We start from the raw sequence: 25,405 nt of genomic DNA, 5'->3' as shown, positions 1-25,405 counted from the left end.
AGCTCGTGGCGGGCGGCTCAGCGCCGTAACCCAACTTCATCATGTTGGTGCTGTTTGAAACGTCTGTAGGCTACGCCATCTTTAAGGTATGTGAGATTAGCCGTCTGAGGAACGAGGAAGAAGGCCAGCCAGTGTTGGACAGGCGAGAGAGGGAAAGACTTGGGAAAGTAACGAGATTGCTCAGAATTGCGTGGGTGTTTTTATGAGTCCAGGCTCTGAAAGGAAGGGACTGCCGAAAGGCTTCAGTGGCGCATGTTTCGATGAACACGTGGCCCTGCCTCTAATGCCCCCTAGTTCTGCGTTAGTGGGTTTGAAGGTGGGCAGGGGCAGTATTATCTGAGCTTTCATCTTAACGATAAATTCATTAAGTATTTTAAGGAATTTTTGAAAGGTTTTAGGCAAAGGAGTGATCTGATTTGTCTTTTAATAAGCTTATTTTGTGGTTACTAGATTGTAGGGGGACAAAAAAAAGAAGCAAGGGCGTTTTTGCACTAATCTAGCCAAGACCAGAATAGAAATTTAAACAGTAGTACTGATAAGATTTGCTGATGGATTGAGTGTGGATTTTTGTTTTATGTAAATGGGTTCACGATGGTGCCGTTTACGATAGGGAAGAGAACGTTGTGGATTTGGGCTGTTGAGGGGTACCAGAGAGTTTTGGTTTGGGCAACTAGACGTGGAAGTGCAGTTGTCGTGTTTTATATTTGAAGTTTGTTATTAAGTGCCATAGAGTCGGTTCCGACCCGTAGCGACTCAACATAGGGTTTTCGAGGAGCGGCTCGTGAGCTTGAACCGCCGGCCTTGCGGTTCAAATCGACTTTACAGTCCAGCGCATTAACCACTGCGCCACATCAGGACTCCCATTTGAAGTTTAGGAGACAAATGTGGACTGGTAAAATACATCCACTTTGGAGTTGTGTATTTTAATAGAGAAAGTTTGGAATAATTGGCGTGCTCATCAACTTGGGGATTTGAATAATGGAACCTTGTACGGTGGAATACTACTGAGATGTTAGGAAGAGTGAGGCTTTATTGAGGGCTTTCTAAATTTCGGGCACGTTGTGAATATAGATACCATCAAGTAGCAAAGTCTGCACATACGTGCTACATTTACAATATGCCGATATAAAACAAAGTCTTAGATAAACTATGCATAGTTGTGAATTAAATATGTTAGATGGATACAAAGCGTTTGGAAAGGTACATATCAAATTGTCGATTTGGGCGAACTAGAGAGGTTTTGGCTTTTTTGTGTTCCTGGAATTTGAAAATATATGTCAGTTTGCACTTGTTATATCAAATACTTGTTTTTTGTTTTTTAAAGAAAGCCATTAAAATAATAATTAAGACCCAAAAGGTGAAATGCTCATTTTTCTTTTCACTGGGATTATCTATAATTACAGTATTAGCAATTTTTAAGGGGCTTTTAAGAGCCCCGTTACATTTAAAGTTCTAAAGTAAGTATTTTGGTTTTGCCAGGTTTTTGAAATACTTCCTAAATTTTAAAGCACTGTTCTGAACATACCTCAAGAACTTGAATTAGTACATGCTGATGAATTTCCTTGGAAATTAATTGTTAAGCATATGAATCTGAATTAGATGCTTAGAGGAACAATTCTTTAGTCAACTTGATGCCTGCAAATGTAGAAAGGAATTGGCCTAGCAATAAATTGTCTGGCCTCTAGATAAGGGTCATAAAATAAAATCATGAATGCTTTGTAGCTGTTTTTAGTTACAGTTCAAAATTGTTATTATTTATATAACCTCATATTAGAGAAATAACTGAAGTCAGGCTTGAATGTTATTGGAATCTTGATTTGCTTATAATTGGAAATTGCAATACTTTACTTCTGAATAAAAAAATCATTGTGAATATAATAAAAACCACTAATTTGTGCTATCTAAAAGGGTGAATATTATGGTAAGTGAATATATCTTATGATCTTTCAGAGTGCTGGAGTATAAAGTTATATTGGTTGCAGAACATTTATGCTTTTATGGAAATGTATTCCAAAATATATTCCAAACTTTTTTGTTCTTAAACTAGTGTGCACATACATTGTTGTTGTTATGTGCCATGGAGTCGATTCCGACTCATAGCGACCCTGTACAGGGTTTCCAAAGCTGTAAATCTTAACGGGAGCAGAAAGCCTCGTCTTTCTCCCACGGAACAGCTGGTAGTTTAGAACTGCTCACCTTGTGGTTCACACAGCCTGATTTGTAACCACTACACCCATGTGTAATGTACAGAGATTCAAAATAATTAGGCATTTTGATTATTCTGTAACGAGGTTATATATACATTGAAAGTAAAGTCACAATATGTAGAGGGATTACTCTAATTATTTCAACAACATTTCAAAGACTCAACTTTGTTCCCTTGTCATATGAGCAAGCAGCGGAAGACTAAAGCCATACTTGAGTTTTAACTTCATCTTAGTCTTTTTGGAATATTGTGACTAGTGTGACTAAGGGAGGATTTTAAAGTTTATTTAAATTCAAATATTCATTATTCAGTGCAGGCTGTGTAACAGCAGTGTTAAGTGCTGCTGTTGGTTCTGACTCATAGCGACCCAGTATAGGGTTTCAGAGATTTTAAATCTTTGTGGAAGCTGAAAGCTGTATCTCTTTCCCACGGAGTGGCTGGCAAGTTTGAATTGTTGACTTAGTGGTTTGCAGTCCAGTGCATAGCATACATATGAAGCCACCCACACACTTTGTGTTGTTTCCTCCGGGTCTTGGAAAAAGGTATTCTTGATGTGAATACCAAATGTTCGTTGGTGTTGAGTGCCATCAAGTTGGTTCCGACCCATAGCGACCCTGTAAAGGATTTCTGAGGAGCGACTGGTGAGCCTGAATCACCGACCTTGCAGTTCAAATGCCTTTGCATTAACCCACAGCGCCACACCAGGACTCCACCAAATGTTCATACATAGCATAATTCTGAGCAGTATGCTTGAACTGCAAGGTCAGTGGTTCAAGCTCACCCGCTGCTACTTGGAAACCCTATACAGGGTCGCAATGGGTCGGAATAGATTCGACAGCACTTAACAACACAGATATAATTTACATGCATGTAATCCACCTGTTATACGTGTACAGTTTGGTGCATTTTAGTGAGATTTATGAGTTGCACAAGAGTCCTAGTGGCACAACCTCTTGGCTGCTAACTTAAGCATTGGCAGTTTGAAACCAAGCAGCAACTACATGGGGGAAAGATCTGGCTTTCTTGTGTCTGTGAAGGTTACAACCAAGAAGCTATGGGGCAATTCTGTTTTGTCAATAGGATCCAGTCTGAGTTGAAATGACTTGATGGTGCCTGCACAGTTGGTTTGAACCGCAAGGTCGGTTGTCCAAGCTTACCAGCTGCTCCTCAGAAACCCTATACAGAGTCGCTTTGGTTTGGAACTAACTCGAGGGCACTTAACAACAGAAACAACAAACCCTTGACAATAAGGACATAAATGATAGTATCCCATACAAGGCAACCGGGGTTTCTAACTGGTTCAAAATGGCTCAGTCATGACTGAGAAGTAGAATTTTGCCTTGAATAGAAAACGGGCCACAGTGCCCTCCTCAGAAGTTGCAGCTAACTAATGTATTCAGAGCCATCTTTGAGCTGGCTCCAGATTCCACACTGCCCTCCAGATTCTGATTCATCGTCATTCTGATTCATCCCTGTGGGATAGAGTAAGAACTGTTCTATAGGGTGGCTAAGGCTGTAAATCTTTACAGAAGCTGACTGCTGCATCTTTTTCCTGCAGAACAGCTGGTCATTTCAAACCACTGACCTTTCAGTTATTACCCAAGTGGTTTAAACACTGTATCACCAGGACTCCTTGCATGTTTCCTGTTGTTAAGTGCCGTAAAGTTGGTTCTGATTCATCAACCCTGTATAGGATTTCCAAGCAGTGGCTAGTGGGAATGAACTGCTGACTTTGCTGTCAGTAGCAAATCTGCTAAACGTACAGTGCTATACCTACTTAAGTCAAACTCGGACCAGGTTTGGTTGCAGTGCAACATGACTGGCCTTGTTTTCATCAACATTAGCTGAGTGGACTATAAGCAGCTGTGTAAAAGAACCAAGAATTATTATGTCCATGATCTAAACTTGTAGCATGCTTCCTGAAAATGTGCAAAAGTAATTTTGCATAGACAAAGCCTTAATGGATATAGTTGTAGGACTTCTGGCAAAAAGGTGGATTAGGCAGACCATACTACACAGACCCTATACAACAAAGATACAAGAGACGGGAATCACATCAGCAGGTCTTTCCCAAGAAGGACCCAGGGGCTGCTTGTGAAAGGGTTGGTGGTGTTACCGTAGTGTGCCCCAATGAGTCAGTACTGACTCAGTGACCCTGTATAGGGTTTCTGAAAATCAGTTGCTAGGTTTGAACATCCATCTAAACTGACCTTGTGTTCCAGGTTATCCTGTAGTGCCAACCCAGGGCTCCAGTGAAGGGGTTGTTAAGTGTTGTTGATTTGGTTCTGACTCATAGCTGACCTTAACAGTCCAGTGCTTATCTTAAGAGTACCACACTAGGAGCCCATGAAGGGGGTTGGTGCTGTTCAATGCTGTTGAGTCTGTACTGACCCATAGCGACCCTGTATAGGGCTTCTGAGGAGTGCTGGTGAGCTTGAACTGCTGACCTTGTGGTTCAAACCAACTTTGCAGTCTAGTGCATTAACCCATAGTGCCACACCAACTCTTTAAAAGTAGAATATGCTCAGCAAAGACCCTAAGTAGGTTTATATTCCATTGGGCAACTTGAACCACTAATTTGACCAGAAATACTTGTAGAGTGAAAAAGAAACTGGTTATTTTAGAGGGAAATAGCTTTCACTTTTAGGAGCCCTGGTAATGTGGTGGGTTATGCCTTGAGCAGTTGAAATCTACCACTTGCTCTTCCGGAAGGAGCTGGGGCTTTCTGCTCCTGCAAAGATTTAGAGCCTTGGAAGCCCTATACAGGGTCGCTATGAGTTGGAAACAAATGTGATGACTTTTGCAACCACCACCACCCTCATTTTGCACATGGAGTTGTACTTACTGTACTAAACTGTATAGAGTGTGTGATGTGTGTTTGTATACTTAGATGGTGCCATTTAAAGAAAACTGTTAAATATTTGTTTCAGGTTCTAAATGAGAAAAAACTTCAAGAGGTTGATAGTTTATGGAAAGAATTTGAAACACCAGAAAAGGCAAATAAAATGTAAGTGATCTTGAAACTAACAACATTTAGTTGTGTTTTTTTTTTAAACATGTTTTTTCTGATTTGCGTATTATAATCATTTTTATATTGAAATCTTTCTAAAATAACATTGGTGTGAACCTAATCATGACAAGATGTTTCAATTGAAACCAAGTCCATCTCAGCTAGTTTATGTTAGTTGCAGGATAGATTGGGAAACATTCCCATAATGTTTTGTAAGATTTCTGAAAACCAATTGTGAATTAAGTATAAATTTTTGTTAGAAGTAATGAGTGTCACAAATTCAAAGAATCAGCATGCTATACATAGATGGTTGTTGTGGTATTTCTGATAGCAAAACTCAAAAAATTAGTATAATCTAAATGTGCATCAGTAGTAGTAGCAGTAGTGGATGTGTTGTTGATGGAGCAAGATCCATGATATACTGAAAATTATTTGTGTAATGTTACTCCATTTTTACGTGTCCTTGTTTTATATGCATATGAACAAATGCCACTTGAGGTGAGCAGAAATGGACAGTGTGAAATTAGCTGAACTTATTGCTTTTTCTTAAATCTTTGTATCATTAAATGTGTATCTTAAGGTCCTCCGAGAAGTTCCCTGGCCACAAGGTAGGAAAACTTTGCCTAAGGTATACTGTTTAAGACACAATGGAAGACTACTCTTCCTTTTTAAAGGTTGTTTGCTTCAGTTGACTGGATTAACCTGATTCGTTGTTGTCAATGATGTATTCTTGTTGGAACTGAATCTCAGTGATGTAACTTAACTATTCGTCACTACCACTGAGACGACAATGAATTTGGTATGTACAGTTGTTTTAATAAAATGATGTTCTAAAACTTTGCACATAAATATATTTTGTTAGTCCCATTGAGTTGGTTCCAACTCATAGCGACCCTGTATAGAGTTACCAAGGAGCGGCTAGTGAGTTTGAACTGCAAGGTTGGCGATTCAAACCAACTTTATGGTTGAGTGTTTATCATATAGCACCACCGTGTATAGGGGGAAGAAAAGGGCCAAACCCGTTGCCATCAAAATGATTTTGACTCTTGGTGATACTATAGGACAGTAAAACTGCCCCATCAGGCTTCCAAAGGGGAGTAATCTTTATGGAAACAGATGGGCACATATTTTTCCCACAGAGCATCTGGTAGGTTCAAACTACTGACCTCTCAGCAGCTCAACGCTTAGCCATTTGCTACCAGAACTACTTACGTAAGGGAGAAAGAGTAAGGTAAGAATAGCAGTGAGCAGGTCTGAGAATGGCCTATGCATTTGATAGGTACACAAATACCAAGATTCCTGTCCTAAGAAGAAAAAACATGTGTCCAGTCTTTCACCATTGAGGTTATGTTGGAGCTTCAGTAGCTTTGCTGTGGTTTACATGTGGTAGTAAACCTCTTTGCTGTTGACCTTAGTTTCCTTCAAAGTCTCCATCTCTCAGTAACAGTCCAAACATTACTATCTCAACAATTAGAAAAACTAGTCATTTTGTGAATAGCTAACTTTGCACCCTGACACCCAGTAACAGGCACGTGCTTTGGAGATGTTCCAACACCTCATTTCTAGATATGTGGCTTTTGCTAAATCAGTGTGCCCCATGACATGTTTGTTTGTTTGCTTGTTTTATTCCAGAGTAAAGCTAAAACATTTTGAGAAATTTCAGGACACAGCAGAAGCACTAGCAGGTGAAGTAAAATAAACATTTCTTTAAATTACAGGCTTAATTTTTATTTTATTTTTTTCAATTTGTTTTCCTTATTAAAAAGTTATTTGCTTCCGTTGCCTGAGTTAACCTTATTCAATGTTGTCAATGATGCATTCCTGTTAGAACTGAATATAAGTTGATCTAACTCCGATTCGTCACTACCACTGAGACAACATTGAGTTAGCTTTTTTCATCATAGGGCTGGTTTCCCCATCCCCCCAGTGTGATGAGAGGTGAGAAGTGGTTAAATTGATCTCCCTGTGGAAACCAGCAGCATAATGCTGAAGCACAATTCAGTAAAGGCTGTACTACAAGGGACCAAGGTAATGTGGTCAAGTACACCATTTCTGATCATTCTAGTTCAAGAGTTAAGTTGAAAATACCCCGAATTCACAGTTGACCAGAAATGGGTTTAGGCAGGTAGTAATGCTCAGAAGTATATATTTTTTATCTGAAAAACCCTAGTTAGTATTTTAAGAAGTTTTTGGTTTTTTATACAGGCACTACAGAGGCATCAAAGTTTTGTTTATCTAGTGGGGACTAGTCCTTAGGGTGAAATATAAGAGTTAGAATGATGGGATTTTGATATTCAGGAAAACATGAAGAGCAGATCTAAAGCTACTGATTTTTCATTTGCTTAAATTCTACATCTCATGTCACTCAACTTCTTGGTATAATTTGGAAGTGAAGGATCATTGGAAGAGTATGGTTTAAAATTAGGCAAGAATTTGACAGACCCAAATATTTTGTTCATCAGCTACAATAGAGAATGGGTATGGTTCTCTTGTGAGAATTGGGAAGCCTGAGTAAATATGCTGGAATATTAACGGACACCCCAAACTGGATAGAGAGATAGGTTGAAGGAGGACCCAAGAATGTGGTCATTTAAAAAATGTATTTATAGAGCTGCTTCATCAGCAATTAAAGCCGTATACAGCCATAAAGCATGACTGCAATAATTTTAGCCTAAAAGTTTAGTCAGATTTGTTTGTCACCACCTTAAAGTTAAGAGTAGAACTCTGTAGACCCACAATCCAGATGTTTTAGTTGTGTGTGGTACAAAACTCGGGGTCAGTGTTCATACAGACTGAGAAGGATAGTTCTTCCTGGAATTATAAAGCACTGCAATCCTGATCCCCAGTGCCCACGTTTGAATTTTTTTTATTGTTACAAATAACCTGTTTGCAACAGTTTGTACTCAAGTAAGTTACTCAAAGTAACCCCAACTTTTACTCAAATATGAAGCAGATATTTTATTATTAATAGTTAGTATATGAATATTTGGACTGTGGTGATTGTCAGATAATTTCACAATTGTTGTCTTATATTGAAACAGTCCCGTGAGATACATTCATGTCCTTATTTTTCAGATTATAAAACTGAGACTTAAGGTGTATCTGATTTTGCCTATATTGTTTCTCTGTAACTTTAAAAATAATGCTAATGGAATGTTAATTCTAGGTGGTAATTTAAAGTCTTCTCCCTTTCCCTAATAGTGCCTTGAGGCTTCTTTTGGGTAATTGAATTAAATAAAATAGTGAATTTTTTCAAGAATCCAGTGCTTTTTACCAGAATATTACCTTATTCTTAGGAGAATAGAATCCTTTGCTGGGAATTGTCCAACTGCTTATCATAATACAGTTTTGACATGTAACCAAAACTAGCTGTAGATAACTAGGTGTTCCTCCCCCCCTCCCCCATGACTGTACAGTATTCTATTATGTAAATACATCACAGTTTTGTATTCCTATTACTTTTCCCCTCTCCCACTTACTGGAGAGAGTGTGAAGTGGAAGCTTGCAGTGCAGGCAGCCAGGGGTTTTGTGTGGACCCTCTCTTCTCCTTAAAGCCCCTTATCTAACCCATGGACTATATAGTACTGACTTGTCTCTGGCTGCATTTTAAAGCTGAGTGTCTCATGGATATGGCTAGCATTTCCTGAGATTCTCTAATGAACCTTAGCCAAGTCTCCATCTTCAGTAGAGCATATATTTTTTTTAACTTTTTATTGGGAATTGAGTGAAGGTTTACAGAATAGATCATCAGATCCATAGTCAATAAATTATATACTGTGTCAGTAACAATGATTATTGCCACCAGACTATATGTTTTAAAATGCTACCACCTTATAAAGAGTCCGATGAGCGATCACGTCCAGGATCTTTGTTGGCTCAGAAGTTCAAATATATTATCTATGTGAAGTGGTTTAAATTTACTAGTCATAATATATTCAACTTGTGAGTCTTTTTAATTGCCTTGGTAAAATTTGGGGCCAAGCCTACATTTGGGGATACTGAAAAGTTGTTGCATAGACAAGTAGAGGAAAAACTCAGTTGCTCTTGATCTCTTGCTTCCATCCCTGTACCAGCCTTTAAAAATACATGTTACAAAGGAGAGCGATGGTTTTTAAGTATTGAAATAAATCTAGGATAGAAATTTTTACTTGTAAGAAATAAATGGAAAAAATTAGAATCCAACACGAAGTAGTTCGAACCTTTGCTTCTTAGAGATTCCTGTAAAGAGTTGTGTGATGGCCGGTCTTTGTCCTCATGCTTCCCTTCAGAAGTAACAGGTGAAATGGACTTAGGATTCAAAGAGAGAGAGGGGTCACGTGGGTGAAACAAGCACCTGGCTGCTTACATACAAACTACTTGGACTTGGAAATTGTGTTGGTGACCTGTCTTCTAGACATACTTTTTAATCTCAGCCAAAAGCCAGACAATGTCAGAAGAGGTGTTCGTCCATGTAGGTCCAAAAGATGGGAATGTATGACTAAGGAAGGGTGAGGATTATAAAGGAGAAGAAGAAAAACTTGCCCAAACGGAAGATGCCTCTGAAATGTTGCATTGAGAGGCTTTTGCAAGTAGGAATTTAATGTCACGGCTGGATCAGGGACTAGCAAAGATAGGGCATTAAAGACTTCTGCTCAGCCATGCTTGTCCTGTTGTTATTAAGTGCCATCGAGTCGGTTCTGACTTATAGCCACTACTTCTGAGGAATGGCTGATGAGCTTGAACTAACACTTTAAAAAAAAAAAAAAAAGTGAAACCAAAATCCTGACATATTTTTAAATATTTCACAATTTCAAATGTGAGATTATGAAATTACATAGAAGAGTGGATCTATTTGCCAAACAAGATTGTTCCCAGGATTTCATGATTCTAGATCTAAGTTCCTAAGTGTAATGCGACATCAAGGGGAGGGGCCTGTGACTTGGTCAACTCCTGGCTCTGGAGCAGAAGTCAGGGTGATTCTTGGGAAGAACTAATGAAATTGGGAAACTTGTAAAATAGTTTTACATGTATTTTAAATATTTAAATGAAATCTTAACCTCACAACTAATGATTTGAGTTAATGTTGATGCTTTATTTTTCCTTTTCCTAAAAAGCATTCACAGCTCTGATGGAGGGCAAAATTAATAAGCAGTTGAAAAAAGTTCTGAAGAAAATAGTAAAAGAAGCCCATGAACCCTTGGCTGTAGCTGATGCTAAACTAGGAGGGGTCATTAAGGTAAGTTCATGATTTTCTTTAATGCCTCCTAGTCATATCTTGCCAAGCATCTTAGCTTTTGTAATAGTTGTTTATTATATATTGATTTATTATATATTGGAAATTTCACAGTTCAAAGTGATGTTATTATTTAAATTTGACTCAAGTTCTCATACTTGATCTCTCTTCATTCAGCTAATACAATAATTGTTTTCCACTAGGATTAGCAGACCAAACTTATTTAAGTGGTGCTTGTTTTTTTAGAAAATACGGATGAACAAAAAGATGATAAAATTAGCTTTAAACCTGCCACCTAGAAATAATCTGCTAACGTTGTGTTTGTACTATTACAAAAGTGAGGTCTTGACTTTATTATTGTTTAATTAGCATACATTAGTACAAGGTGGAGTTACTAGAGGTAAAATTTGTCTTGAGGGTGAAAAGATGGAAAAAGTAAGCTCTTACACTGAAAAGCAGAACTGCCATGAGAGCTAGTTGTGGTAGGTTTGATCTTCAGTAGTTGTTAACAATGATGAGTTAATTTATGTTTTAGGGCTCCTAAAAATGAAAAGTATAAGGAGATTTAAGGTTTGTTTTTTTTCTTTAATGTTTTATTGTGGATTATGTGATAGTTTACATGGGAGAACATTAGCTTAACATTCAGTCTATCATATATCGTTTCATTGCCATGGTACAATCCCCTCCATGCATCATCAACCAACCAAAGGGTATGTCTTGCAAGCCATGTCCTTGCCCCCCCCAGTCAGCACACAGCCCCTCTCCCTCTCTGGGTCTAAAGTTCCCAGCCACTCCATCTCTCCACATCATGGTCTCTGCCTGCTTCTCTGGGTAGGGTTTCGCTCTCCGCTCTTCTCCCTTGATGATGGTCCCAGGGACCTCTACTTCTACACTGCAAAGTTCATCACTCCCCTCCTTGCTACAAAACGTCTACCTTTACATTTCTAACACTCACAGTCAGTCCTGATAACAATTATTCACAATTGTATCATAAGACCTATCCACATCTCCTTTCATCAGCCCCACTCAGACAGATTGGATGCTACTCACTGGAGATTCTACTTCCTCCATGCCCTCTGGATCTAGGCTCCCTCTTGAAAACTTGTAAGCCAGTCACTTCTTGCCTTTGAAGCTCCCCTCCCCCCCATTTTGGGTAGCCAATGCCCAAGTTGCCCATTCCTGTCTACTCTTTATGGAGAGGGTGGGAGTGATCTTCGGTGTAAAGATTTGTTCCTTCTTTTGAGCTACTGTATCCATAGATGTAGGTCAAGTTCATCACATTGTATCAGATTACTCTTTTCCTCTTCCAGTCGTTGAAGCCAGGTCAAGTGGGTATTATTTGCAAGTGTGGGTGTTCCTATGATATGCCCTTTCTTCTTATAAGCTGGATGCTTCACTGTCCACTCTAGTCCTTTGTGGCTATGTTACTGACACTGGGCCCAGGAGTCCCCAGGTCTTGCCACACTGCTGGCCAACCAGGTCTCCACCCGGGTTCACAGGAGTCTATTGAATGTTGTAGGACTTAGCTTGCTCTTTCATTGCTGTTTTTCCCCTTATTGGTGACGAACGTGGTCACCAGTCAGAGCGTGTATTCCCATTGAGTTTAGTCTTGGAAGGGGGTTTGCCCTGAGGGGACCCAACCACTTGCCTTGACATCTCCTGCATGAGCAACTTGCTTGTTCTTGTAGTAATCAGTCTGAATGCCGTTACTGTTTTGTATTTTTCCTGTCTGGTTTCTTTCAAGAAGTATCTTCTGGTCTTCTAGCTGCTCCAGGTCTGCTTGTCCTTTCAAGTGGAAATATCTCACTTAAGAAGATTCTGAATGGGGTTCAGGATTCCACCTGTGGTCTTATGTAATACAGAGGCTCCACAGGAAGCCTCCTTCACTGGGTACATTGTAGCCCCATTTTAGGTATTCCAATCAGTTATAGGCCGAAGATGGACTTCCAAGCTTTCTATGGTGATATTTCTGGCTATTCCTTTCTCTCCCCCTGAAGTGTCTATTTTATAATGGTATGCCAGGGAAACCAAGATTCAAAAGACAGCCAGACATCTTAACATTATTTGCCCCCTTTTCCCCATTCCAGCCATGTCTCAATCCCTGTATCCCAGAGCCCTGTTGTTCCAAGGTTGTGCATACATCATTATTTACCACTGTCCCACTTAGCCCATGCAAACCTGCCTAATTGTTTTCCCATCTGCTTTGTTCTTCTATTCCCCTCCCCCTTGTGTATTGGCCCCCTCCCTAGCACCCAAACTTAAGGTTGATTTTTTGAAGGTTGTTAAGTACCATGGAGTCGTTTCCGACTCATAGTGACCTTGTACAGAGTTTCCAAGGCTGTAAATCTTTACGGGAGCAGAAAGCGTCATCTTTCTTCCGCGGAATGGCTTGTAGTTTTGAACTACCAACCTTGAGGTTGGCAGCCCGATTCAGAAGGTAGAATGGTTTATTTAAGAAGTTCATTAAAGGTAGGTTATTCTGATCTACTTTGCCAATATCATTCTCACCATTCCATGAAACATTCATAGTTTTCTGTTAAAAATTGTAAAATTGTGCCTGGAACAAATATTTTTAGCATCATTTTAAATTGAATCCTGCGCATATACATTAGTCTCAAAAGAATGAATAACAAATAGTACTACTTAAGCAGGTGTGTACACACAAGGCATTTACACACAGAAGGGCGTATTGTTGAATGGTGGGATTACAAATATTTGAAGTTTTTTCTTTCCAGTTTCTCTATTTAAAAAACCTGTTTTACAGTGAACAGCTTCACTTGTAACATACTAGATATTTTATTCTTAAACATAGAATGCAGTATATACAATTTTATGTCATGTGCGTGAGGTAAACTAGAACTATGAAGGTATGAATGAAGTTAGCAAATAAAAGTACAAAATTAAAAAATGAGTATGCAGAAGAAAAAATTATTACCTCATTTGTGTGGACTATATTAAAATGTTAAAATACAGTTTTTAAGTGTATGTGTACATACCCATTCATACACACACATATAAATGGAATATTTAAGGACTGCTAACAGTAGAGTCCTGGTGTGGTGCTGGACTGCAAGGTTGGCAGTTCAAGCTCACCAGCCATTATTTGGAAACCCTATACAGGCTCGCTTTGAGTCAGATCAACTCAACAGCACTTAACAACAACATCTGTAGGAAAAGGAGTAGTGACTTTCCATTCACTACTCTTTTATAGTTCCCGTATGTCTGTCGGCTTATTAAACTCTGATGCTAGAAGCTATTCCACTGGTGTTTCAAATACCAGCAGTGTTTTCCATGGTGAACAGATTTCAGCAGTGCTTCTAGACTAACAGACTACTTCGAAGGAATTGGACCCTAAAAAACGGAATAGCAGTGATCTGATAATAGTACTGGAAGATGAGCCCCTCAGGTTGAAAGACATTCAAAATATGACTGAGGAAGAACTGCCTCCTCATACTAGAATCATCCTTAACAACATGCATATAGCAGAGCTTTTGAGACTTTAATTTGCTGATGGGGCAGGACTCAAAAAATGAGAATAAATGATTGCAATCATTAATTGATAGCATAACCTGAAATGTAGACAGTACGAACCTAGGAAAATTGGGGAGGTCATCAGAAATAAAACAGAATACATAAATATCGACATCCTAGGCACTATTGAGTTGAAATGAAATATGCAAATACATGGAGTTGAAAACTAAAAAAAACAAACATACTCTGCATTTTCAATTTGAAAGAACTGAAGAAAAATTGAGGTCTCTGGTTATATATTGATGTATTGTATATGGAGTCCTGGTGCAGTTCTGTTAAGCACTGGACTGCTAACCACAAAATCAAGAAATCAAATGATGTATATTGCATTAGGCAAATCTGCACAAGACCTTTTTAAAGTGTTGAAGAGCAAAGATGTCAGCTTGAGGACTAACGTACGCCTGACCAAGCCTTGGTATTTTCAATAACCTCATATGCATGTGAAAACTGGACAGTAAAAAAAATAAGACCTGAGAAGAATTGATGCATTTGAGTTGTGTTGGCAGATAATACCAAAAGTACCCTGGGCTGCCAGAGTGCTCCTTAGAAGCAAGGATAGTGAGACTTCATCTCATATTTTGGACATGTCAGGAGGGACCCATCCCTGGAGAAGGACTTCACTGGAAAAGATGATGATCCCTAATGAGATGGCTCTAACAGCAGGCTCAAACATAATAATTTGTGAAGATGGTTCATGACCAACCTCAGTGTTTTGTTCTGTTGTGCATAAGTCACTATGACTGGATGTCACCCTAAAAGCCACTCTTAATCAATAACTACTGATAAGAATATTAATATTATAAATGTAAAACAAACCAAATCAGCTAATTTGTTGGATGTTAATATGAGGTAGGAAAAGATCCCTTCAAACTAACTAGGTCAAATTGTATTTGTCATTTGATGACTTTTATTTAGCCAGAGTGTCTTCAGGATTCTTATATCAGTAATGACTATAATGCATTCAAATGTTCTTCACATAAACAACTAAAAACTATGATTTTCATCAAACTGAAAAATTGCCTACTTGAGAAGCTTCAAAAGTTTGTAGAAAGATGAAATTGAAGATAACTGGGGAAGGGGAGATAATGGAACTTTTCTATGAATTGAAGTTCACTCCTATTTAAATCAGTGCTGTTTTAGCATTGAAGAAACGGTTTACAGAAAGGTTCTTTTCATTTAATACATATGTTCTTGTTCATTTAGGAAAAGCTGAATCTCAGCTGTATCCATAGTCCCATTGTTAATGAACTTATGAGAGGCATCCGTTCACAAATGGATGGATTAATCCCTGGGGTGGAACCACGTGAAATGGCAGCTATGTGTCTTGGACTGGCCCACAGGTGAGATTTGCTAAATGTTTTAATTTAGTGAATGAAACATACTTCTAAACACAAAAATACCAATGTAATCCTCCTAACAAATTTATGAGGAAGCACAAATATTATCCTTATTTTTACTGATGAACTGATGCTCAAGTTTAGCAAAGTTGCAAGTGGTAAAGCCAGAATTAGAACCCAAACATCATGACTCTTGCTTGGGTTCTAAACCTCATCATAGATGGTTTCCCTTGATTCTCTTCCAGTTTGTGTGTGTGTTTCTTCTTTGATGAGTTTTTGAAATGAAGAAAAAAGTATATTAAATCACCGTGTTTTTAATTAGAGGTCACTTAGAACAGGTAATTCAGTTATGCTGTGACATAGTGTTCCCCAAAAGCTTGCTGTTATGTGAAATTATGCACTAAAAATAACAGGGTTTGTAAAGAAAAATGTAATTAAGAGTAGTTTGATCAAGACTTAGGTAAATTTTTAACCAGAGCACTATTGCAGAGCATCCTCGTGGGGCGTGCTGTAAGATAAACATTAAATAATTGTAATAAACACAGGCAGGAATGCAAGAGTTAAAGGAAATAGAGGTAAGTACTGTTAACTGAAGGAGCTCTGGTAGCGTTGTGGTTACAAGTCAGGCTGCTAACCTCAAGGTCTGCAGTTCGAAGGTGTCAGCTATACCGTGGGAGATAGATGAGGCTTTGTGCTTCTGTAAAGATTTAACCTCAGAAACCCTGTACCAGGATCGCTATGAGTCAGAATCGACTCTACTCCACATCATCATTGTAATGAAGCAAAGTGTATGATTTTGCTGAATGTAACATTGAAGATCTGCTCTGTAAACCTTCACTCAATTCACAATAAAGTTTTTTTTTTAAGAGCATAGAGTAATGAAAGGGTTGGAGTTATATTAAGGGTCTTTTTGTCTCCTAGGGGATACCTGAACAGTGTCTGGAGACAGTTTTTCTTGTCACCATGAGAGGGGCAAGGTACTAACACTTAAACGGGTAGAGGCAATGGATGCTGCTAAACATTCTTTAATTCACAGGCCAGTAAAGAGTTTTCTGGCCCAAAATGTCAGTAGAGCAGACTGATGTTCAGAAAATAAAGTATTATTCGTCCATGGCTGTTTATTGTCAGGTGTTATAGAGTGCTGTGCTCTTTATTACCTGGGAGTGTAAGACATGTGTAATATGTTCCTATTCAACTTATTTTCATACTTAGAAAAAAATCAAATGATATATTTATGAGAGGGATTTCAGTTTTAAAAAAGTTTTTAAAAGCTGTTAACTAAAATCCTTTCCCTAAATGTTATTTACTAATTTATTTCTCCCCTTATCCTAGCCTTTCTAGATACAGACTGAAATTTAGTGCTGATAAAGTGGATACAATGATTGTTCAGGCTATTTGTAAGTATAGTATATGTGAAGTAGAATCTCTTTTTTCCTTTGTTTTTTTTTTCCAACTTGTGAAATTTTTATGGTTTTTTTGTTAGGAAGAAGGGAAATTAACTAGATAAGTAGATAAATGGGGAAACTTAGCGAAAATGTGACTTGGAGACAGTGTGGGTCAATCACACTGCTACATTATATTACTCAAACTATATAAATAGGTTCATTTGTCCTTTTTTCTGCCAAACATAGTAATGCTATAAATGGGTCTCTATACAGTTTTGTATTCTGCTTTTTTTTTCACTTGGTTTTATAATAAGCTAATCTCATTAAATGATTTTTGGAAAGATCAAAGTATTGTAACAATTTCCTATTTAACAAATCACCTGTTTTCTTTTCATTTTAATTAACTGCAGCTTTGTTAGATGACTTAGATAAAGAACTAAACAATTACATCATGCGATGTCGAGAATGGTACGGCTGGCATTTTCCTGAATTAGGAAAAATTATTTCAGATAATTTGACATACTGCAAATGTTTGCAGAAAGTTGGTGAGTAACATGTTTATCCTTTAAGGCACTGGAAATAACTGAATTTACCCGCATCCTAAAACATGGGCTATGGTAAAAATATATATATATATCCCTTTATAATATGCACATAAATTGGCAGTTTCTGTTTGAGAGTGGTGTTGCTTTTGGATTTTAGGACCAAAAAGTTTTTGTTTGACCTATGGTGTGATGCAAAACATAGTTCACTGTAGCTTGTTATGATTAAGTTTCAGTGAACTTGTCGTTAACCAGGGACAATGGAGAGTTGAAGAAATAGATGTCTTTATAATACTAGGGATATCTAGTAGAATAGTTTTGCTATCTATACTATTATACCAAGTAAAGTAATGGAAGCACAGTGGCTCCACATATGATAAGCACTGGACTGCAAGCCACTAGGTCCATGGTTTGAGTCTACCAGCTGCTCTGAGGGAGAAAGATGAGGCTTTCTGCTTGGAAACCGTATTCAGGATTACTAAAAGTTGGAACCAACTCCACGGCACTTAACAACAAGGACGGAAATACCATTAGTAGAAGAACGTGAGAATGACTAACAAAATATAGATTGCATATCATTAGTCTTATGTTTGCCTTTTGCCAGCTTTTCTAAGTTTTCATGTAGGATTGTGTTTCGGTTTTACTCTTGAACGTTTGGAGTCTATTTTTTGGAGGGAGGGGATGTTTAGCTCTAGAATTAAGCCTTTATAAGGATACCTAGTAGGTCAAACTTTTACTTTTTGTTTTGTTTAGGCACCAGTTTCATTGGCTTATTTCCACTTAGTTTTTGAATGTTTGATGAATTGTATATAATTGGTTGAAGCGTGATTCTCCCTCATCCTCTGCAAACATTCCGTAGGCGATAGGAAGAATTATGCCTCTGCCACACTAGCTGAGTTACTGCCAGAAGATGTTGAAGCAGAAGTGAAAGCAGCTGCAGAAATATCTATGGGAACAGAGGTTTCAGAAGAAGATATCTGCAACATTTTGCATCTCTGCACCCAGGTAAGTTGAAACACCAAGAAAATAATTGTGCTATATAATACTAATTATCTGATGGCAGTGATGATTTATTATCATTGTTCACCTGAAATCTAAATGAGGGTGTACAGTCACTACCTCATCTGATGCCATTTTGATTTCTTTTTTCAGTAGGGCTTCAAAAAGGTCACTGAAAAATATCATTATCTTAGTTTCACTTTTCCATGAACTTTATGAAGCCCTCATGTAGTTGAAGGAGGCAAATGTATGGTACAATGAAATCAGAAGAGTATTTATCTAAATATTGACGATATAATTTTAAAAATTGCAACTAGAAGACTCACCGATGTGGCTTGAGTTATTTAATTGCAAGCTATTTCATGTTTTAGCGTACAATGTATTTCTCTGTAATTTGGAAGCAAGCATACTACAATCACAGAGAGTGACACAAATAGCTAGCTCTTGTAGTTTTTATTGTCCCCCTTAGATTACTTGGCAATCTTTTCTTTCTTTTAACTTTTTATTGTGAATTGAGTGAAGGTTAACTGACAGGATCATCAGATTTACATTCAACAATGTATACACATTGTTTCATCTCAATGACAACAATCCCCTCCTTGCTAAAACAGGTATCCTACTAACCTTTTGTGGCTTCCCTTTTACATCTTATAGTTCACAAACGAACACATAGGAAACAAAAAAATGTTCTAAGGGCATTTTCTGAAAGCCAGCATCCTGCCCATAGGCACACAGCCTTACTTGGTGTAAGGGCCTAGAGCCCACCATTGTTGTATCTCTCCATGCTGTCGCGTCTACCACCATCTCTGCTGTTGTTGTGTTGGTTTCTCTTACATACAGTAATGTTGAATAACATTTTAATAAAAAACAGGTGTACTAAGTGATCTGTGATCTGTTATCAGTGTTTTCATCTAATTCTCATAGAGGCTATATGAAACTGCAGTGGTTATTGTGGGTGTCGAGTCAGTTCAGACTTATGTCAACCCTCAGAGGAGCGGTTGGTGAGTTTGAGCCACTGATCATGAGGTTAGCAGCATGGTGCATATCCTTCACTGCCACACCAGGACTGTTGGATTTGCTCAGGGTTTTTACACAGGTGCTCTGTGATCGTTTAAGACTCAATATTCTAGACAAATATTAATGTTATATACTTGTTTTTTTCCCCTTAAAAATATTTATGTTTTATGTTTGTTCCTCGTGCTAGGTGATTGAAATCTCAGAATATAGAACCCAGCTCTATGAATACCTACAAAATCGGATGATGGCCATTGCTCCCAATGTTACAGTCATGGTTGGAGAATTAGTTGGAGCAAGGCTTATTGCTCATGCAGGTGATGGTTGTGATGTTATTTGTAAATATGTGTCTTTAGAGTTCCATTTTCAGTTTAGAATTTTTTATATTTAAATATTTATTATTTATTAAAGAAATATTATATAATAGAAAGAAGATGGAATATAGGTGAGGGCTAAGGGCCAAGTGTTCAATGATGATTTTTTTCTTATTTGCCTGACTTCCTTTTGGATTATGAAGGCATTTTTAGTCACTACCTCGTCTGAGACACTTATGGTCCCATTGTCAGGCATTTGTTGTGGTTAATTAGAATATTTAGATGAATTGCAAGAGGTTGAAATCTGTCAGCATTTCATTATATTAAGATTTGAATACAGTTTTAAGTTACTACCAGTTACTTTTACCTAAGCACCTGAATATTTGATGTTCAAATAAACCTCAAAATGAAGACAAGATTACTTGGTGACTCTGTATACTTGTATACTAATACCATCCCCATTTCATACTAATGAAACAATAATGATATGTCTCAGGCAAATAAATTATAGTAATAGAACTAATAAAGTCGGGCTGTGAATCTCCAAGGTCAGCAGTTCGAAACTACCAGCTGTTCTGTGGGAGAAAGATGAGCCTTCTGCTCCCATAAAGATTCACAGCCTTGGAAACCCTGTCCAGGGTCGCTATGAGTCGGAACCGACTCCACGGCACATAACAACAACAACAGTTTCTTACAGAAATTCATCGTGACAATTTGCTCCTGGTAAGGAAAGAAATGTAAATGTTGACACATCAGGATATTTAGTGAATTCTGGCCTACAGAATTCTGTAGTACCTTAGATTCTTAATTTATTGTGGCTGCTGTGTAATGCTTGGAATTTTCAAATACTTGGAAGTGCATTCTCTAATTTTTCTTTTGTAGGCTCGCTTTTGAATTTGGCCAAGCATGCAGCTTCTACAGTTCAGATTCTCGGAGCAGAAAAGGCACTCTTCAGGGCCCTCAAGTCTAGAAGGGATACTCCTAAGTATGGTCTCATTTATCATGCTTCACTTGTAGGCCAGACAAGTCCTAAACACAAAGGAAAGGTATGTTGTGTTTTCACCCCTGTGTAGGACTTTTTCCTACACCACCTCAATTTCATCCATATAATGTGCAATACATCTTTCTGTTACTTCTTTTTCATTAAATGGCGGGAAGTGGGTTCTGTAATGGAAAATTTGAAAAGCACTTTTATAACATCTGAAAAAGAAGGTTAGAGGAAATTTGCTCTTATTAAAAAGTTTCTATAAATCCTAAGATACAGGCTTGTAGAAGGAAAGAAATCATGTAGAGTTTAAAGCTATGTAATCAGAAAATCATCTGTAATTTATCTTTAAGGGCTACTAGTGTTAGTATATGCTTGCATTTTTTCTAAAATTCATTTATTGGTGAGAGGTGGTGATTGGCACACCAAGATCATTGCTTGACAGAAAACTTTATTGTCAGTGTTTAATAAAATATTAACACGTGACAGCACAAGCACTGTGCTAAGCTCTTGTAGTAGTTCTGTGAGCCCTAGGTATCTATTTGCTGATACTTCGAAGTACTTGTCAGTCTTTTTGTAGGACACATGGTTAATGGGAAAAAACTTGAAATGTTGTCAATTTCAAAGCAAAGATGAGGGTAATTGAGGGTCCAACCAAAATGCTAACTGCAAGACCCACAAGATATTTGAAAGACTTTGAAGGAAGAGGATCTATATAGTTATGGATAATTTAAGGGGTAGAATTCGTATGCTGCCCCTTAGCGGTTCCAGGACGAACTTTATGGAAGCAGTCTCATCTGTCTTCTGTGGCTAGACTGGAGGCTTTGAACCGTTAACTTAGTGCTAGCAGCTCACAATTAAGTGCACTAAAATACTAGGCCTCCTACATCAAGCACTGCTGATTACAAACTAAAGACGTTAAAAGAGTAGTTGGAGCTAATTTAGACTGAATTAACAAAGTTTTGTCAGTGATGGAGGTAATATATAATCAGTTGGCCATTGATGACAAAGATTCAAATATAAGATGGATGGCTGAATTGTGAATCAGTGCTTTAATATATCTTGATTATTTGTTTTCTTAGAATGTTCTAATAAATAATTGAGATGACTTTTACATTCAAATGGGAATGGTTTGCATGCCTTTAACTTCATGTTCTCTGTTAGATTTCTCGAATGCTGGCAGCCAAAACTGTTTTGGCTATCCGTTATGATGCTTTTGGTGAGGATTCCAGTTCTGCGATGGGGGTGGAGAACAGAGCCAAATTAGAGGCCAGGCTGAGGACCTTGGAAGACAGAGGGGTAAGAACCACCTCCTTTCTGTTTATTTCAGAAGTGACATATATCTCAGGTTAATAAACTGTGAGTTGTTTTATGTACTTTATTACTTGTTTCACCTGCTAATGTAAACATATATTAAATATTGTAGTATTCTTATTAACACTTTCTAATTTCTTTTGTGTGTATCAAGAATTGATATATGGAACATGTCTACCATTAGGATATGGTAGTCAAAGTAAACGAAAAGAAAATTTATCAGTTACTGCTTCTTGCTGGTCCAGGTATTTACTACACTATATTGTAAACATATACTTGGTTTTTTCTCCCCCCTCAGATAAGAAAAATAAGTGGAACAGGAAAGGCACTAGCAAAAGCAGAAAAATACGAACATAAAAGGTTTGTAACATTTGGGAGAGGTTACATGAATGTTAATTATTGATAATAGTTCTTAATTATAAACATAAGTACCTCACTATACCTCTAATTTTTTTTCTTGGTCATTTATAGTTTGCATATTCATTTCTAGGTTTTAATCGTGATACATACATATTTACATTGGTTTAATAACTAACATAGCATACTGTTTACCTCTTTTTCACTTCTAGTATTTAACTTACTTATTTCCAGATAATGATATACAGATCTACAGATCTGTATATCATTTATTTTTAAAAGTCTGTTTTAGAGCACATCTAACATGAAATCTGTAAGAAAGTCAAAACAAGATTAGTTTAAAATGGGTAATGATTCGCTTCAAATTGACGAAAAGATTTGTGTGGTGAGGTATCTTGGTTGTTATCAAGGTACTATCCTGTTCAATCCTGGTGAGGTGGTGGTGATGCAGTGTGCCTTCTAAATGCACTGATGGAGCTAGTATGTGGGTCAACTTTCCTGAAGCAGTTTTGACAAATCAAGAGCCTTAAATAAATATTATTGACCCAATAAATTCTTTAAGTCATCTCATAATAAGAAATTTGGATTTATATAGAAAGATTCTGTATTGTATGATCTGTATTCTTTCAGTAGTAGACTTTAATGTGATCCTTGTGCATGGGGAGCAGTATAATTGCAATTTTAACAAATTATAATTTGCTTAATTGAGAGATGTGAGTCTTTTTGATAAGTTGTTAGTTACGCATGCATCTGTAATTCAGCTTAAAAAGTAGAATGTGACTAAGTTTGTTTTGGGCAAAATTTTACTAAGCTCCAATTAATTAAATCTTAGGCTATAGAGGGAGTCTTGTATCCAAGTGTATCCCTCTCTTGTTCTGCTGTATGAGATTTTGCGTTGAAGACTTAGAATCTATATAAAAATTGACTCAGATTGTTTTGTTTTGCTTTTTCACTAAATGACCAAAGGTTCTAACTTTTTCAGTGAAGTGAAGACTTACGATCCTTCTGGTGACTCTACATTGCCAACCTGTTCTAAAAAACGAAAGATAGAACAGGTAGATAAGGACGACGAAATCACAGAAAAGAAAGCAAAAAAAGCCAAGATTAAAATCAAAGGTTAGTTGGTTTGCCGTTTTTGTCATTTATAGTTTGGTTTAACAACTACATTAGTCTTGATGGAGGAGTACATGCATTAATCACCCATGTTGAAAGTTGATGGTGCTTTAATAAGCCATCATGTTCTCTGGGAATAGTTAGGATGATTTTAAATATACATACGACTCCACAGGTATGTGTGAAGCATTTCATAAGTACGTGGAATTAGTTGTATTAGAAGAATTAGAGCACAAGTTTATTTTCTACTACATAAACTGAATAATTAGCTTAAAATAGAGGAACTTTTTGTGTGGTTTCTAATTGGTGAAAATTTTGTTAAGGGTGAGTATAGGATTGACGTACAGCAGTGGTTCTCTTACGTGCAGTGGACTGGAAGTGGACATACTTGGTGGACCTGCTCAACAGTGAGCAAGGCTGTCTTGTACAGTTGCGGAGTGTCCCATTCCTTAGGTGCCTCCTGTGTTTATTGAGTGTTTACTCTGTTAGCGTAGGGGTTATGAGTCAGGCTGCTAATCTCACAGTCAGTGGTTCTGTGGGAGAAAGATGAGGCTTTCTGGTCCCATAAAAATTAATGCCTCAGAAACTCTATACAGGGTTGCTATAAGTTGGAACCAACTCCACAGCATATCACCACCACCACTAGCTAGTCTCACAAGAGCCAGGCATTAAAATAATGAACTTTGGGTTCTAAATAGCTAAGCAGTCCAAAGTATAGTGTTAACATGTGGACCCGTGTCTTGCCTCTGCCATTTATTTGATATGAAGAAAATATGAATGTATTTAACTTCTCTTTCCTTGTTAAAAAAATAACAAAACTTACCTCTTATTGTGAAGATTAAATGAGGACCTGGCACCTTATTGTACTACCACTCGAGCAGGATTATCGTCATCAATAGGAACATTATTAGCACTTTAGTGCTATAATTCTGTTTCCTGGGAGAGGACCAGAGAAGGCTTCCCTGACTTGGAAAGAGTACATGAGAGTGAGCTTGGGGAAAGAAATCAAAAGCCAATCAGGGCCCATGTAAGGAAGTGAAAGGAAGTCTTTTCCTGGCATGTGGAGAGCAGGAGCAAAGGTATGATGAGGTCTACAGAAGTACAAAACATGAACCAAAGTTTGGCCATGGATGGGTGGAAAAAAATAGGCTTAGACTAGTTTCAGGATTATACATGTCTGCTACTTATTAGGTTAATTAAGCGTTGCTCTATAATTCAACTATGATTAATGATGGTCTTTGAATGCATTATCTGACATGTTAATTGCATATATTCAGTTGAAGAGGAAGAAGAAGTACTAGTGGTGGAAGAAGAGGAAACCTCTGTGAAGAAGAAAAAGAAAAAGGATAAAAAGAAACGCATTAAGGAAGAACTGGTTTCTGAGGAAGAGCCATGCACCAGCACAGCAATTTCTGTATGTTTGTTTTTAATTACCAGTCTTTTATTGGCATGAGCAGGGTCTCTGTATTAATCCACTATGTAAAGTATATGTTGAGGTAGTCATTTGTAAAATGGTTTTCCTTGATGTGGCAGTAAAATAAAATATTACTTTGTTATACTGTTTATTAAAGGCATTTCCTATTAAAGCATCGACTACAAACTGAGTTTAGTTTGCTTTGAGAGATGAGAAGACTTGATTCCATAGAGGTGACTTTTATAGATTTAGGTTTTATTAAGTTCTATCAAGTCAAGTAGATTCCAACTCAATTTTTAAAGTCTTATAAAAAGGCATTTATCATAAGTCTTTGCCACCCCCCCATTTTTTTTTAAAAGGAAATAAAATTGATCTACTTTCCTTTTAAGGAGTCTAGGTAGTGAAGTATGCTTCACATTGGGCTGTTTACTGCAAGGTCTGTCAGTGGAAGAAAGATGAGACATCCTGCTCCTATAAAAATTTACAGCCTCAAACTATATACGGTCCCTGTGAGTTGGAACCTACTCGACAGCACACAGCAGCAGGATTTTCCCTTTTTTTTTTGTAATATCAACTTGTAATCACAACTCTTTCAAAAGCATTCTTGTTGGTTATTTTCAGAGTCCAGAGAAAAAGAAGAAAAAGAAAAAGAAGAGAGAGAGTGAGGACTAA

The 25,405-nt window shown here is 37.5% G+C and overlaps 1 protein-coding gene across 1 annotated transcript; it reads left to right on the top strand.

Moving 5' to 3' along the window:
- On the top strand, nt 1–25,405 carry NOP58 (NOP58 ribonucleoprotein). Its single transcript, XM_006861976.1, has 15 exons — nt 1–86; nt 5,137–5,213; nt 6,849–6,901; nt 10,310–10,431; nt 15,163–15,299; nt 16,629–16,693; nt 17,092–17,226; nt 18,083–18,228; nt 19,427–19,553; nt 20,433–20,596; nt 21,700–21,834; nt 22,148–22,209; nt 23,189–23,322; nt 24,597–24,733; nt 25,355–25,405. Exons 1-15 carry the CDS (start codon nt 42–44, stop codon nt 25,403–25,405), a joined length of 1,590 nt encoding a protein of 529 aa, XP_006862038.1. The 5' UTR covers nt 1–41.

The sequence above is a fragment of the Chrysochloris asiatica genome, unplaced genomic scaffold (genome assembly GCF_000296735.1).
Source record: "Chrysochloris asiatica unplaced genomic scaffold, ChrAsi1.0 scaffold00045, whole genome shotgun sequence".
NCBI classification, from domain to species: domain Eukaryota; kingdom Metazoa; phylum Chordata; class Mammalia; order Afrosoricida; family Chrysochloridae; genus Chrysochloris; species Chrysochloris asiatica.
Note: the sequence above shows the minus strand (reverse complement) of the source record. Positions and strands in the feature narration are given on the sequence as shown.

Coding starts and splice junctions, on each gene's coding strand:
- NOP58 (XM_006861976.1), top strand. CDS start 42: ATGTTGGTGCTGTTTGAAACGTCTGTAGGCTACGCCATCTTTAAG. Junction 19,554..20,432: donor AAGGCTTATTGCTCATGCAG/GTGATGGTTGTG, acceptor TTTCTTTTGTAG/GCTCGCTTTTGAATTTGGCC. Junction 23,323..24,596: donor AGCCAAGATTAAAATCAAAG/GTTAGTTGGTTT, acceptor GCATATATTCAG/TTGAAGAGGAAGAAGAAGTA.